At 37.5% G+C, this 17,820-nt stretch overlaps 1 protein-coding gene across 5 annotated transcripts in view; it reads right to left on the bottom strand.

The window, feature by feature from the left end:
• Positions 1-17,820, bottom strand: part of FGD4 (FYVE, RhoGEF and PH domain containing 4) — a 197,989-nt gene that overhangs the window by 47,467 nt on the left and 132,702 nt on the right. For 4 of the 5 annotated variants that reach the window (XM_079139328.1, XM_079139329.1, XM_079139327.1 and 1 more), the window contains exons 3-4: positions 10,657-10,840; positions 4,488-4,995 (exon numbers count right to left, since the gene is read on the bottom strand). In XM_079139328.1, coding sequence (XP_078995454.1) covers positions 4,488-4,995; positions 10,657-10,840 — 692 coding nt within the window. The other variant, XM_079139330.1, reaches the window with a different exon arrangement.

Genomic DNA, 17,820 nt, shown 5'->3' with positions numbered 1-17,820 from the left:
TTTTGTATTTAATGTGCTTTGCTACATTTTCTTGATTTCCAGTGAGGACTATTAAGTCTTTAGTCAAGTTTTTAAAAAAAAATTTTTAAGTTTGTTTTAAAGCGGGGGGGGGGGGGGCAAAATTACTTATCAAGCATATAAACCCACTGAAATTTATCCTTAGCTCTTTTTGAGCCTGGCCCTGGTTGGGCATGGGTGCTTACTTGTAGTCCCAGCTACTTGGGAGGCTGAGGCAGGAGCAGCACTTGAGCTCAGGGTTTTGAGATCACCTTGGGCAACACAGTGAGATCCCATCTCAAAATAAATGAAAATAAGTCCAGTCCTTTCCTCTACTTTCTCCCCAACCCTGTGGCCTCACTATGAGGCCAGAAACAGTCCCTTAAACATGGCCTCTTGCTTCTGCTCACTGCTCCTGTTTCCACTCACCCCAACCCGGTTTGTCCCTGACCACCCAGCAACCTCCCACTCTTCCTGCAAGTCTGCATCACCTGCTTCTCAGTAGCCCACTCTCAACTAGAATTCTTTAAACACAACTGTCTCACCTGTGTTTCCAAATCAGCAAGTAATTTTAAGAGTTACAATTAAATTTAGCAGAAATGGAAGGAAAGGGAAAGAAAAAAGAGAGGAAAAGTAAATTAATTGGATTACAGCACTATTTTTTTTTTCTTTGCTGATTTTTTTTTTTTTTTTGGTAGCAGGGATTGAACCCAGGGATGCTTAGCCACTGAGTCACTGATGCTAGGGATCCCTAGCATCCCTAGCTTATTTTCTTTTTATTTTGAGACAGATCTCACTAAGTTCTCAGGGTCTTACTAAGTTACTGAAGCTTGTTTTGTTTGGTTTTTATTTTGTTTTTTTTGCAGTGCTGGGGATTGAACCCAGGGCCTTGTGCTTGCAAGGCAAGCACTCTACCAACTGAGCTATCTCCCCAACCCCTACCATTTTTTAATCTGTTATAGTCTTGATAAAATTATTGTTTTTTATAATTTACTAATTTGAGCTTATGTTGTCAGAGATGTATTATTTATATAAACTTTAATCTTACAAAGTACAAGTCTACATATTTATATCTATCATATAAAGCTAAGTATGAATGTAGAATATAAAAGATTTATACCTATAAATATATATATTAAATAAAATTCATTTTAAAATGTATTGGACAATTAACCTGAATCTCATAACACTTTACTTAATATAGTTTGAGCTATTTATGATAACCCAAATTCATCATATAATTAAATTTAAAGATCCAAGACCTGGTGACTTGACAACTGAAGTTATCACATAGTGCTCACGATCTTCTTTTAGTTTTAAAAATACACACACATACTTACTTTGAGGTCTGGTTATATTCTAGATCACGAGTGCTACAAAAAGTTTCATCATTGGAAAAGTATAGCTTTGCTAGAGTATGGAAGAATCCACAGAGTCAATGAGTTAGCTATTCTGTCTTTTACATGGTAAAAAATAAAAGTATTCTATACTCACCAATGAAAGTGATTCTTGATCAAAATAAATCATAAAAAATCAATGAAACTGCCCACAAACTAAGACTGTTTTCAAGTCAGTTCAATTATTGGTTGTTCATGATATACTTCAATATGCATCTATTTTCCTGAAGTACCTTTGCAACTCTACCTTCTATTTTTTTATCCCCTCATTTTTTCATTCCTGGTGGGCATTAGCAATTTAATATTAGTAATACTAATAATAATATAATAATAATAATAATAATAGTAATATTAGTAATACTAGTAATTTAATATTGGTTAAAATGAGATTTACTTGACTATTCTCATGTAGTAGAGCTCTATATCCAGTTATATAAGGATGGAGTAACATTTTTCAGTTATCTGTATAGTGATACTCAGTATCTCATTATGTCTTAAAAGTTCAATATGTTAGATAAGAAGCACTGATACTCTGGAGGATTATGCTAATAAGGGAATAAATCTACATGTAACAGCATAAATTATTACATTATCCCTGAAAAGGGCCTTGAGATCATACAATTTACATCCTTTAACTAAAAATGAAGAATGTTATTGACTTCTTTGAGGTCATACTACTAGTTAGCACACAAGTCAGAAGGAGAATCAAGATTTCCTGGTCTCAATTGTTTGGTCCATGATACACCAAACTACATTTTTTAAGATCTTTTCTTTTTTTTAAACTACATTTTTTAAGATCTTTTCTTTTTTTTAAACTATAGTAAATATCCTAACACAATGCACCATCTTAACACAATTAACATTTAAGTTTGCCTTTTAGAAGAAGGAAAGGCATTGTAGCAAACTGCAGAACAACAAAGAACACACGGTCCCCATGTGGAGATTAAATCCTGTTTTTAGATGGGAGAGATGTGGTGTTTGGATCAACAACTCTGCAGAGAAAATTTCCTTTTTCTTCCCACACACAACATGTGCTATCTACCGATTAAAAGCCCAATTAGGAGAAAGGCCAGCTGGACTACTGTTTCACTCACTTAATAAGAAAATCCTGTTAAATCTCTCTCAAAACAAGTAAAACTCACCTATGAACATGCAAACATAGCAATATACAACATGATATGGAAAAAGTACCACCCAACCACCACGGGCATCATCAATGAAAATACTTCCCTTAATAAGAACAGCTCTTACTGTTTTATAAATACTTGCTGGGGGCATCATCCCAACTGTAAATGGTGTTCTTGGTTCTACTCGTCTTCTCCTTTCACCATGGTTCAAATGCAGGGACACTAAAATCTAGCCCGATGTAAGATGCAGAGAATTCACTTCGCAATCAAATGTCCTGTTTCTTTACTGTTTCAGATAACACTACCCAGCATGAGTCACTTTCTCCCACTCACTTCCTCATTTAAACTTTCACTGCTTGAGAGTCAGTATTTAAAATTAATTCACTAACTAGAAGAAATAAGCCATTTGCTCTTTGGGTATTGGGATTTTTTTTTTTTTTCAGGGTCAGTGAAAAGTTTGATTTCATTTGGGTTAAAGTTCTAAATACAACCAACAATCACTTTTAACTCTAATATTTTAGAATAAGTTCTTTTGAATTTCTGTCTGTGCTAAAGTCAATTAAGGCAGAGCACCATATAAAAATCCAAAGCCTTATATTTGCTATTTATAAATGTTCTGATACCTGCCAACTTTTCAATTTTCAATCCCCCCTACATATTTTAGCAAAATCAGTGAGAGAATAAGCAATGCAAAATTTTTCTTCTCTTCAGAGATGTAAATACCTTTTTCTAGAATAGTTTTCTAATCGAAGGAAATTTTGGATATTTATATTGCACCTGTGATGCAAAAAGACCCAATTACTGTATAAAAGTCATATTTATTAATATTCCCAAAGGACTAAACTGACATGAATAAAGAACACAATTCAAATGGCTTTCTCATTGGAATTATATAAAAATCTCTATAAGTTAGTGGACATGCCAGAAGAAGCACCAAGATTTCCTGGTTCTAATTGTTTGGTCCATAATATACTAATAAACTTTGTCCTTTTTAAAGCTTTTCTTTATAATTGTGGTAAAAGAAACGTAATATTTATTATGTTAACATTAAGAAAATTCAACACTTTAATTTACCTGAACATGGGTAAATTCTGAATGTATTTCACCAGCAAATCAGCTATTAGATGAGACTTGTACAAGAACAGAAACACCATCCAAGTAGTTCACCAAACTACTTCCCTCTTCAGGAAGGATGTGAACTTTCAGTTGACCACTCTAATAAACTACCTGCAGTTGTAGCAGTTATTAACATTTCCTGCGTTTTGCCATTTGGATTTGTGATTTGTTGTACCAGAGACACAGCACTGCCCTGGGAGCCATAGCACAAAGGGTCTGGGCCATTTATTAATTACGTACAACAGTGAAATTTGGACTTCTGGGACTGTTTCTTCTTCTATTAATGAACTGCTTGACTAAGATGATCTTTCACTGGCATCCTAATTCCAAAATCAAGTCATTTATTATTATATATATATATTAGAAAACTTTAAAAAATATGAAAAAGGTTTTAATCTGTTGAATAATTTGATAACACTTCAAAGCATCATTTGCTAATGGCGAGTTCATCTTCCATGTCTAATATTTTCTTTAACTAGATTAGAGACTCTGAAAGAAGAGAGTATAAAATGTCTTCTTGCTTAGCCTGTAAGCATAAGGGAGGCAGCACCAACACCTAGAGGAACAAAGAACATTTCCTTCCTACAGGAAGACAACATGGTTGTGAATTTCTTATGTCAAAATTAGCACACCGTTCTGACCCTTGCAATCACAGTAGAGAGATCGCCAGAAACTGCACGAAAAGGTGAAATATCCCCTCAGAGATGGCCATCAGTGCCCAGAGCTTGAAACTGCCTTAACTGCGGGAGTGGGTGATCTGACTCACTCCTTCCATGGGTGCAATGAAATAGTCTGAAACGGCTGCACACTGGGCAGTGTTTCCCCTGCTAGAGCTAGCCTCGTGCTCTACCTTGGTCTCCTGGTGCTGGTCCAGCTGTTCCAGGTCCACAGGGCTTTCTCCGTTTTCCCTCTCCTGTACCTTGGCTTCTGCTTCCACCCCTCCCTCTTGTAGAGGGAGCACGGCACCTATACTTGGAGTCCTGCAGCTACTGTCTGAAACGTCTCCATCATGGTCGCTTGTTGTGGGGGATGCAGAGCCAGTAGCACTTTCGTCTCTTTCTCCGTTCACAAAGTGTGTGTCAAGGAAGGGTTCAGCAGTTTGAACAGGAGTAGCTGGGCGACCCATGGCCGCTTTAGCCTCTTCACATTCCGTCTGGTTTTGTGCTGCCATTATACCATTGGCCACACACGTCTGTTCACCCTGAGTCTGATCTGTACCATTTCCCTGCCTCTGTGGTGGGTGCTCGGAGAGGAGTTTTTGAGGAGGTGTGGGTGTTAATCCATGCCGTCCTGGGGTTCGAGGAGCATTTAAGTTCACAGCAGAATCTTTCTTCAAATCACCACAATTTGCTAATGCACTAAAAGATAAAATACAAGGGAAGAGTGAAAACATTGGCCAGGAATTCTGAGCACAAAGACCAATTTATTGCAGTGGATATGGTACTTCCCCCGCTATCTCTCAGGGCTTTAGGAACATGGTTCTGGGATGCTATCCACATTTAAACAAGTAGTTAAATAAAGATGATAAGACTGGGTTTACCTATGGAGTTTGGAGCATTTCCTTAAGTTGTTTGATAATATGATGAGTTAGTAAAGATGTAGATGTAAGAATTATTTATATTTAATAAAATCATCTTTTTTTACACTAAATACCTTGATTTTATTACTACACAATGTACCAATGTATCAAAACATCACTTTGTTCCCCACAAATATGTACAATTATTGTGTCCATTAAAAACAAAATGAATTTTAAAAAGAAAGAAAAATGTAAACTCATCTTTTATATCCAAGATTTTTATTTCCCTTAGCATTGTAAAAATAAGGATGGCAGAGCTAGGCATGATGGTGCACACCTGTAATCCCAGCTGAGGCTGAGGCAGGAGGATAGCCAGCTCAAAGCCAGCTTCAGCAACTCAGCAAGATCCTGTCTCTAAGTAAAATGCAAGGGCTGGGGACATGGCTCAGTGGTTGAGCACCTTTGGGTTCAATTCCTGGCACCAAATAAATAAATGAATAAATAAATAAAATTAAATTAAAATATAAAAATAAGCACAGCAGTCCCTAGTTTATGAACTTGTGGTAAACCAGAAAGTTATTTTTATTTGCACAGCAGAACACATTGTCAAATTCTTAATTTTCCATGCTATAGTTCCCTCTAACTGGTCTCCTTGCTGGTCTGTTTCCATTCCTGATCCCTTCCAATCTAGTCTCTACAAGTCAAATCAAACTCAGAGGGTTTCCTGCATACTTAGGAGTAAAAGGCATCCTGATGATACCTCCAAGACTCCACACCCTCCATTCCCCACAGTGCCCCTGACTCATAACCCCCTCTTCGCCATGGTCTTGGCTTACTCCTTGCTTTTTCCTGTTCCCAGTAAGCACATGTGTGTATCTTGGGGTCATTGCTACTGCTGTTCTTGCCTAGGACAAAGTTGGCTTCCTCCTCCTCCTCATTCAGGTTTCTGCTCAGAATCACCTTTCAAGTTGCTTTTTGGAATGGGTCCATCTAAAATAGCACACCCCATCACTAGCTTCATATTTTATTCTTCCTTAAAGTCCTTATCACTTGACATTATGTATAGTCCTAATAGTTCTGACAAGACAATGGAATCTCACTCCCCGTACAAAACTATGTTTCTATGGAAATACTTGCATGGCATTTTAACCTAGGATCCCAGGATGGTAGAGGGGAGCACAAAACACTGGACTATAGTCCAACAGATCCCTGTGAATCTAAATGAGAAGAAATAAAAACAGATTAAAACTGTGCAAGGAGGCACACTGTGTTGTCTTGTTCTCTGTTCATTCCTACCTCTCAGCCTAGTGCTTAATGCATGTGAAGTGTTCAATGACTATTGAATGGACGATGAATAATGATGATGTGACAATGATACGATAACACAGACATCATGTGTTTTCTAGGTCCCACAAACTATGTGAAGCCCTTTACAGTAGACGTTGTGTTCCATCCTCATAAAAATTCTGAAAGTAGAGATCCATAGAGAAATTTAGGCTTTGAAAATTGGATCCAGCTCAGCACAGTGGTACATGTCTGTAACCTCAGCTACTACGGAGGCCAAGACTGGAGGATTCCAAATTCAAGGCCAGCCTCAAGGCCAGAAGCTTAGTGAGACCTTGTCTCAAAATAAAAAAGATTGGGGATAAGGTTCTGTGGCAGAGCACCTCTAGTTCAGTCCCCAGTACCACACACACACAAAAGGCATCTTGTGGCCAATGCCACATCTGACAAGTGGCAAAGTCAGAATTCAAACCAGGAAGTCCGATGGTAAATCTCATGATGATCTTTACCCATGTTATGGGGATGAAGGAATGTTTAGGATGAAATGAAGAACAGGTGAATAAGCTGTAGACAAAAGATGGGAACACTTTTGCCTTGCTGCACCCTTGAAAGGAAGATGAGTCCCCAACAGCTCTATGGAGCCACCCGTGAGAATTTGGCCAGGATTCTTGCTCTTGTCAAGTCTGCTCAAACTGGCATAATCTGATCCAAAATTATAGCCTCAACATATGCCAGCAGTTGTTTCCATCAGTATGTGAAGAATATAGGCTTCATTAAGTTGGACTAAGTGATCTTTGAATGAACTGCCCAAGACAGCCACTTGATGAAAGAGAACGTGTGTGTATCTTGGGGTCACTTTGTACCTAAAATAGAATTCTAATTCTCCCCCTCAAAAAAGTGGGAACAAAGTCCAGTGCTGGTTATCTTCACCAGTGTAGGTAGTAGGGGTGGGGAGCAATTCCAGGGGTGGGGAACAATTCCCACGGACAATGCTAAAATGTGAGCTGCCTTCTCTCTTTGCTCTACCACCTCCAGCCACAGCTGCTCTGGACAGGAGAATGGAAACAAGAGACAGCAAGAAAGTGAGAAGGGAGGGAAAAGGTATGAGTCAAAAGCACCACAGCAGGAAGGGAAGGAAAATTCAGTAGTGGAAATGTTGTACACACAAAAGTTACAGGCGACTAACACAAATACAAGTGGCAAACGCCAGGACTGATATTTGTCTTCTAGGAGAGGATATCTTGGGTCTAGATAATTTCTCCTTGGAGATTTGAATCAAACTGTCTTCCTTTTCATGCCCACTTAGGTGCCTGATAACCTGGTAGAAAGATCAACAGATCCTCTGAACCAAATGAAGGCAAGCTCAGGACTTTTTAGAATTGCTTTGGATGATAGCTGGAAATTTTCCTCAAGTGACATTAAGAGTATATCTAGGGATGTGGGGGTAGGTGGGAGGGGTTAGTAAAAACAGTAATTGAACCAGTACTTAGAAGATGCCTGCTACTTTGTGGATGCCAAGCCATGAGGTGAAACAGCTGGCCTTGAAGCATCCTTGGAAAAACCAGTGTTCACATCTGCAGAAAACATTATTTATTTCTAAAACCCAGAAGTCTCTGTAAATTAAAAAAAAAATACTCTTGCTTACCCTGAGAGAGGAAGAGATGGAGAAAAGGAAACCACAATAAAAAAAAAAAAAAAAAAAAAATCTATTCGTTCCAAATCACTCTTCCAATAAAACTATGACAGGTGAGGTCCTAATAGCAGTATGATAAGGTGCTCTAGACCATCCTGACCAGACTCCACTCTAGCACACACTGGTTCTTACTGTCCATCAATTTCTGGCAGTAACTCAGTTGAGTGATCTTCCTTTATCCCACAAAGTGCTAGTTTGGGCTGTAATAACTGGAATTAAAACCATCCTGTAGGTATTTGGACATCACTTAACAAAATACAAACACAAATTTCTCACTGAAGTGCTGAGGTCCTAGGACAGTATTAACCCACTCACTTTTAGGGCCACTGTTATGGTTTAGATATTAGGTGTCCCCCAAATGCTCATGCATGAGAGGTAAAATGATTGGGTTATGAACACTTTAACCTAATTAGTGCATTAATCCACAGATAGGGATTAACTGGATGGTAACTGAAGGCAGGTCTAGAGTATGGCTAGAGGAGGTGTACCTTTGGGATGTATATTTGTCCCTGGTGAGAGAAGAACCCTGCACACCCCCTCGCTCAGTGTGCTTTCTGGTGGCCATGTCCTGAGCTGCTTTCTTCTGCTACACTCTTCTGCTATGATGTTCTGCCTCACCTCAGACCCAGAGCAACAGAGTCAGCCATCTATGGACTGAGACCTCTGAAACCAAGAGTCCCAAATAAACTCTTCCTCCTCTACATCCCCAGCCCCTCTTGTTATTCTTGTGAGGACTTTTGGTCACAGCAGAGAGGGAAGGAAAAAAAAAAAAACAAAAAAAACTGACTAAAACAGCCAGTTTGTGCTGGTAATGCGTCATTGCAAACATATCATTATCTGTTTGCATTGGCAGGACTCTGCCACAAATACTATTCCTCCACAGACTTGCCCAAACACGTTGCCTGTCTACACTCAGAACACACTTGCTTAAAATGTCATAAAATTACAGCACTTCTTTACTGAGATCAAACCTTCAAGTTTTGCATCAAGAATTAAATTTTGAATTTGTGCAGCTTGAAAGAGTAAAAGAAAACTGATATTATTAAGCAGGAAAACTGAACATTTCAAATGTAGAGAAGGATCCAAAACAATGCAAGGAGTGGGTTACCAAAATGGTGAGGATGAGAGGCCTGTCTTTGGAATACTGACCCCTTCAGGACTTAGCAAAGCCACCCCTGAAAACCAGGGATGCAGGCTCTGGCATGCTATAATGACAGGGTAAGGGCACCAGCCCTCCTTCTTCCATTAGGAATTATCTGGGTGTAGCTGCTAAAACCTGCAAACAGGAGGGATCACTTTTCTATTATTATTATTGAAGCAATTTATCCTGAGAGGCAGGAAAAAAAAAATCTTAATGGAATTAAACCATTCTTGTAAAGATTGCTATAATTTAAGATAGCAAAGGTATTATAAATCCTACTTTAGAGGGAAGTTTAAAGATTTATGACCAAAGTCCCCATAATCGATCAGGAATGAAAACAGGATTCTAAGTTACTCTTTTCCACAATGTTTAGCTAAACCTAGTCCCATTTTAAATGAGGGATGTTGTAGTTTTGTGCTTGGTCAAAATTTCCAGGACATTCTGCAAGTATTTCTAACACCTAATTTCACTACATAAATAACAAGGAATCCTGTAAATAAAATGATGACATAATAGGAAATCATTCCCAATTATTACACAGAAATGAATGAAAATATTCAGCTTCTAGGATGAAAGTAAACATATGTATATGTGTGTAAACACACACAAACACACACATACACACACATTCTCTTACCCTTCTGATAAACATTTTAAATAAAATTCTATTTAAGTCAGTGATGGGGATTCTAGCAAAAGATTCCTTTAAAAAAGTTGAGGATCTCATAAATAGAAAAGTAACTTATATGGGTTTGTTTTTTCCTTTAAGTGAGAAATAAACAGTATTTCACCTGCTTCCCCCCACCACACACATTTAAAAGAATATAAATTCTCTAAGTACAAAACTAAAATTTAGCATGAATTCTGCTTCAAGTAATAATAATATCCCTTTGGAAAACCTACCACAAGATGGTTATAGGGTACAGGGAAACAGGGGCTGAATGAGTATGGAAGACTCATATTAAATAAAATGGGTCAGAAAGAAGAGAAGGCCATGGAGGACAGACACCCACAGGAGTCACTTCCCAGACACACAAAGTGAGAAGCAGAGACAACTTTTTAGCTCTTCTAAACCAGATAGCTGGTAATCAACAAAATGGCCAATAATGAGTAACAGAGAGGAACATGCACAGACCCAGAGGAAACGAGAGAAAGAAAGCACATCTACACAAAGGGAATGAATTTGTGAAATCCCTGGTGGCCTAAGGTGCTACATGTAGGGAGCGTATAGAAAAATGACAATTCACTCAAGGGCAAGACTAAGTTATTTTAAAAATGCACATGCTGAAGGCCTATCAAAGCTAATGGAATTAGATATTACTTTTTTAAATTAAGAAAAATCTATGGTTTTATTCTGTCTTCTCCCATATGTTAACTCTTACCTGCCTCCTTCAAAGCGACTGATGAGATCTGAAACCTTACTGGGTTTTTCTTTTGAGACACAAGAAGCAGAGGCAGGTTTAATTTCCTCCATCCTTGGTTTTGCACTAGGTAAAGCTTTATGCCTGGGGGTTTGGTGTATATTGGACGAAGGTGAATTCTGCAGATGTAATGGCTTTGGAGGCACTGTAGAAAAAGAACAGAATTCAATATTTCACTGACACATTGTTCCTTAACAATAGTCTGGTACCCTGGGTACAAAAATCTTTAGCATTATCACACTGTTGTAAGGGGTCTGCCAATTTGAACTGAACTTTAACCAAGGTACCTTTATTTATCTTGGACATTTGCCCTATGTCCTATGGAAATTCTACTTCCAAGTTTAAATAGTTCATTTAGTATTAATTCATTTTAAATATGGCATTGATAAGCAATCTAAAAATATACATGACTCCAGCATTCCAAACTTTATCAGAGACAACACAGCAGTTATTCATTTAAACAGAGAAAAGAAAGTGCTAAATTTGAAACTAAATCCTAAAGATCAACTATTTGCCACAATGCAGATTTTCTAATTGAGTGATAACACATATACCAGAATCCAGAGCTACTAAGTTAAACACACAAAGCCAACAGAACAACATCAAACAACAGTAATACAAGGTTGCATTCAGACAGCATTTCCCATTTGATGAAAGCACTTTACCTCATTTGATCTCAGATTAGAATTTTACACCTTATAGACCAGAGCCAGACGTAGGTACTATTATTCACTTGTCATGTTTATGAACACTTAGAGAAGTTAGGTGATTGCCTTGGGGTAACAAGGCTAATCTGATTTGATGACTGGTACCTAGACTCTAGGATTCCCATCATCCCTTCCTTGTAAATCCAGCAAAAGGGGTAGAGGGACATAGAAGTTCTTTTACTACTGTTTGCCACATTATATAGTTGGCTTGCATCGATATACCAGAAATCTTGTTTACTAATAAGTCCTTCACTCAATTCACAGAAAAGGAAAAGACTAGTTCCTGAAATACTAAAATCTACAGACATTCCCTAGCAGACTGTAGGTATGGAGATCTAATATGCCACAAGTATACAATCAGTACAGCAATTCCTTCACTCATGGAAAACCAACATCACTTTTCTCTAAGATTAACGCTGAGGGTAAAAGTTTCTCTGAGATTAACGCTGAGGTGTAACATATTTTTCTAGGACTGATTTTAATAGATCAAATAGAATCATCTCTTATTTTCTCTCTTAAACCATTTCACCTTCTGGAACAAGGGTGAAGAATCATGTCTCCTTCTAATTACATGCCCCACTTTTCCCAGCTGGCTGCCCTGGCTTTCAGTTATCTCATCTCTTCTGAACTCAGCTAGCTGACAGTTGCCGGATGCGCACTGGCCTAGATTTCATCACTTCGGTGCCAGTTATCAATTTATTACACAGAAGGAAAAAATATATCCCAATGAGCTACAAGGGAAGCAGTTGATTCATTTTATTGTCTTTCAACATAAGAAGAAAATCCCTGAATGAAAGAGCATGCTTCTAACTTTGTTTTTATGAAAATGATATTGTCTAAGATACATTTAGGGGAAATAGTGTAATATCCATTGGGAAGGAAGGGCTTTACATAATAAGTGTGATATGTTAATTTTAAGGAAAAAAATTCCCACACAGAAAAAATACAGAGTAGTAAAGCAGGGCACCATCCCCACATATATACACACCAAGAACAACAAAGTCTTTTAACTTTAGGAATAATTTAACATTTATAACAGAATATTTAAGGGAAGTGAATATGTTCTTTATCATTCTTTGTGCTAACATTGTTATAAAATAAATCATCCACTTACGGTTGACTCACTGAACATTGCTTATTACATGTGAGACACTGTTAGATACTTGAAAAACTGAAATATAAAGGCTTAGCCAGCTTCCCAGAGATGACTCCACTGACATTATCAAACTATGTACCCACCCACCCATGCTGGGTTGGAACCCAGGGCTTCACACGTACAAAGCACATGCCTCACCAATGAGATACACCCCTGCCCTATACTCATCTCTTTTTTTTTTTTTTTTTTTTTTTTTGCGGTGCTGGGGACTATACTCATCTCTTAAACTGTTTCACAGCACGGTGTAGCTTTTCTTCAAAGTCAATTATCAGATAACTAGTGATACATTAGTTATATAAACAAAAACTGACAAAGTAACCAAAAAATTTAGTATGCGCTAAATTATCAGTGCAAGCCAATGATATAAAAAAATAGTTTGTGCTGCTGAAGCAAACACATGATCACAATTATATTTACTGGAACTACTTGCACTGTTTGGTAAATCTGAAACGCATATAGACACTAATTAATGTGTCATCTAGGAGCTCAAACACGTGGGGAAATAGTTGAACCATGATGATAAAGGTGGCTGCTAGGTACATGGCATTTTAGAAGCACAGAGGTCAGTAAGAAAGATAACATAAAGGCACAGTAAAATCAGTAATATACACATTTTAAATAAAGAAACACATATAGTATATGGATAAGAACCAGTATCTCAAAATGGTTCATGAATGGCTAAAGTGTCAGAAACATTGTCTTACAGGGAAATTGTCCTTTTGTTTGTCATTATTCATCTATAATAAAATATAAAGCATACTTTACTCAAAAGATCTAATCGATGAGTGAAAATAATTTTCACCCTCAAAGTTAAAGTAGTAATCTAGGAACATCTACTGCGGATTTCAAAGATCTTGTATATGCTATGTATTTCCAATGCTAAAAATGTGATTCTAAATTAAAAACCAAAAACTTTAATAATTTGTATCAAAAGAAAGTAACAATAGCAGGAGCAAGGAAGGAAGGAATTGATGCCTCAAATTACTGAAACTAAGTTTCTCTTTGTGTTTCTTAGCTTCTGGGAAACCAAAGGAGCTACAGTCATCTTCTTTATCTCCAAGGATTCGTCTTTTTTCTTTTCTGTTGCCTAGCTGTTCTCCAGGGACTTAAAAATATCCTCCCCCTGTAAACTTAGACTGTTATCAATGCTTTCACAGCCACTGCCTCTAAGATACACTCCCATTTCTCAATTAATCTCCATCTCCCTCACCCCTCCCTATTTCTGATCTTTTACATGGTGGGATCAGCATTTCCAAGTGCTCTCTGGGCATCTCCTAGGTGCTCTATCAGTAAATCCAGTTCATTATATCTAAAACTCAATTTACTACTTCTTACAAACCAGCTTCTCCTCCACCTACATTCTCCATTTTTATAAATGTTTAACACCATTCATCATTTATCTCAGAATCATTCATCAAATGCATGTTGAACATTATAGCCATGAACTAAACTGTGTTCTGGTCACTGTGCACATGTTCCTTGCTCGCATAGATACACAATTCATTGGGGAAATTCTACCTTCCCTCTAACATTACTTCCCTTTATAAAATCATTTACAAAGTCCGGCTAATTGTATCTCTATAGTAGCTGACCAAGGCTCCTCCTCTTTCCTCTCACAGTTACTGGCCTCAGGCTCTCTTATCTCTCACATACCCCGATCACCCACATTTAATTCAAAATAAACAATAAAAATGAAAGGGTCAAGAGTCAGGTGTAATCCCAGCTATTCAGGAGGCTATGCAAGAGAACTGTAAGTTCAAGGTCAGCCAGGCAACTTAGCAAGACCCTGCCTCAAATGAAAAGGGCTGGGGATGCAGCACAATGTACAGTGCCCCTGGGTTCAATTCCCATGAATGTATGTTAACACACACACACACATACACACACTCGTAGTATATGTCTATAGGGTGAATTTTTCATGAGCAACTTGTGTTATTAGTCTCATTAACTTTTACAAAGAGATGACAACTCTAATCAATTGCTATTGATTTGAGTATTTGAGAATATCCAGGCTTGGAGAGAACGATGTTGACAACAATGATGACGATGGTGATGATGATGATGATGATGATGGTGATGAGCAATGTCTTCCCTGAGTGCAAAACAGAATATTTGCTCTTGTTTTAAAATTAATACATTAGCAAATATCTCATATTGTGAGTACCTGATAGCATATGAAGTGTGACAGAATATGCCCCCAAATACACTATTTTGGCATAAGGATTATTTTGAGCAAAAGATTTTAGAGAAACAGCAGGTGCAAGAAGGACACTTTGCCCCCTTTTCTTCCTTAAAGCAGAAGGGTGGGGGAAGCCCTTGTCTTCCCTATACCAGAAGGAAAGTAACATCCGATCACCACTGATGCAGAGTTAAGGCCAAGAAAACCTGTGCAACATACCTTGTTAAAGTAACCTGTACTTTATAGTTTTCCCTCCATAGCTAAGGAAAAGTCTCTTTGTTGTGTCTTATTTTCATAATTTATTATTCTTTATCCAATTCAGTATATAAGAATTCAGCTTCTTTAGATCTCCATTTTTCTTATGGAGACTCCATATACAAATATGTGTGTGTGTGTGTGTATACACATATATACATATATATTATGTATATATGTATATATACATTGTGTGACTATATCTATCTATATATATATATATAGTCATAATGCTTTTTCTTTTGTTAGCCTATGTTGTTTCAGTTTAATTCTCAGTTCTAACCATAGACCCTAAAAGCAAAGAGGAGAAATTTTTCTTCCCCTCCACCTAGGGGGTCATGAACTAGAAAGAATCAATCTTCCTTTCTTACATAGCAATAAAATTCAGATTGTTAGTGATAGATTATAAAACTAAAAAGAAACCTAAAATCTGGAGCTAAAGAAATAATAATTTTATAAAATAGGCAAAGAATATTTAAAAAGATCCCCCCCTTCTAAATTCTATAATAGGAAAAAAAGATCATAAATTATAGGTGAGATTTTAAGGTCACAGTTTAATATTAATTCCTTTTGTTATCACAGACTATGAGAATAAATATTCTTAATGTTTCTATTCCTCCTCTTTTTACTATTTCATTCATTCATTCATTCACTTCAGATATTATATTAGTTCCAGAGATAATGGGACAATAAAGTAACATCTAAAACAGGCAAAATCATTTCTACTGACAGAAGTTTAGCATGTAACTACAATCATTTCCTACTTCATTGTTAAACTTTGTGCAAAAAATAAGATTCTCAGGTAAAATATGCTCTGAATCCAGAATGTCTACTACAACACTCATCACTGAATAACAACACAATGAGTACATCCTGGTAAGGATAGGAGCAGTGTTAGAGCTATGTTAGCAAACATTCTATTATGTCTACATGTAAATAAAGCCATCGCAGCAAGTTGTTTTCTTTTGAAGTAAATTTCCTGGGCTTTTTCTTACTACCTACCTGATCTCTCCCAACCTGCCCCCATGCAGCCTTGGTTGTAGCCACACTGAGTTTTATACTGAATCGGAAGTCTGCAGTGTTTTCCTCAGGCCTTCAGTTTGTCCCAACACCTGGAATGCATCTTGCAATCTTCCCAGTCCACTTGGCAAACTCCCATACTTTCGACAAAGCTCACCTTAGCCATCAACTCCTTTTGAGAAGCCCACCCTGAGTACTCCATCCCTACTTGTCCTTGTCCTCCCACCCTGCCTCAAAAATCTTCACTCATCTTTCTCAATTAATGTTGGTCATATTGTTTTGTACTATATTTGAACCATCATTGTCTTTTTGGACTGTTTTTCTTGATGATGTTGCAATGAGATCAGCCTAGGTCTTCTGACCCATCTGATTCTATGTTAATATTCAACTCCTAAGGAAAATTGGTGTATCAAAAAACAAATTCATCTTATTGCTCTTATCAAAGATTCAAAAAGTATCAACAGTTACTTTGAGGAATAAGCCACTTAGAAAAGGATTTTTTAGAGATTACATAGAACCACCCACTTATGAATGCATTTTGTAACTGCACAAGATTAATATATATGAGATCTACAGTCTGTGGAATTTTGTGGTAGGATACAAAGCTTCAAAACTCAGTAATGTCCTTAATCTGCCCCTCCCCCATAAGTGTCCCACCCCCTTGTTGCTTCTGAGATGCTTTGTGAGAACCTGGAGCTTATCGACCCAGAAGACTTTTGTTTTAAGTATGACTGAGAAAGAATAACAACCAGAGTAAAGGACTCCAATAGACTATTAACTAAAAGAACCTGTAATCCAAAGGATATAAAGAGGAAAAATAGTGTCTACCTGCACTAATAATGAAGGAAATACAAAATCAACCCACCATAATATAATTTGCTACCATCAGATGGACCAAAAATTTTAGATCTCACAATTTCAAGGGTCAGTGAGGGTATGAAGCAATGTAAATTCTCATATGTTTTTGGTGACAGTAGAAATTGATAAAACCACCAAGAATTCAGCCTTTTCAAAACATCTGTCTTATAGGAATTCCTATAAACATAAACAGGGTTTTACAAATTTTACTTTTTCATTGATTCAACAAATACTGAATGATTATTAAGTTCCAGGCACTTCAGTCAATCAATGAACCAAATGAAAAACAATAATAACAAAATAGAAAGTAAGTCATGTATCAGTAGGTGGAAGTGCTAGGAGAGAACAGGGGAGGAGCTGAAAGAGCAAGATCACTTACAGTGCAGGGAGGGCAGACTTAGGTAATAATAAACAGGATGTCCAAAGTAGACTTCTGTGGGAAGCAAGGATTGAAAGACTTGAGGAAGTCAAGCCAGGTTCTCAGGGAAGAGCAACTCAGAAGGTGGAGCAAAAGTTAGAGACCACTGAGGGCTAAAGCCCAATGTAAGTGAAGCAAAATGAGTAAGTGAGGTCAGAGGGGGCCTGATATTACAAAATCTTATGGACCCTGGAAGCGAGTTTGACTGCAAAAAATAAGAAGTCACTGCAGAGTTCTGGGCAGAGATGTGACATTATGACCTAAATTTCAATAGTACCACTCTGGTTGCTGTGCTGAGAATACAGGGGAGAACAAGTTGGAGGTTATTATAGAAATCCAGGCAATGGCTAGGATGCTTAGGAGGTGATAAGATTTGGTTGGATTCTAGGTATATTTCATAAGTAGATTTCCTGCTACATTAAATGTGAGGTATGAGAAAACAGGGAGGAGTCAAGGATGAGTCTGAGACCTTTGGCCTGAACACCTGAGGGAGGCACAGTCATCAACTGAAACAGTGGGTTGAGTAATTTTT

The sequence above is a fragment of the Sciurus vulgaris genome, assembly GCF_902686455.1.
Source record: "Sciurus vulgaris genome assembly, chromosome: 5".
In the NCBI taxonomy this organism is placed as follows: Eukaryota; Metazoa; Chordata; class Mammalia; order Rodentia; family Sciuridae; genus Sciurus; species Sciurus vulgaris.
This window is presented reverse-complemented; position numbering and strand designations above follow the sequence as displayed.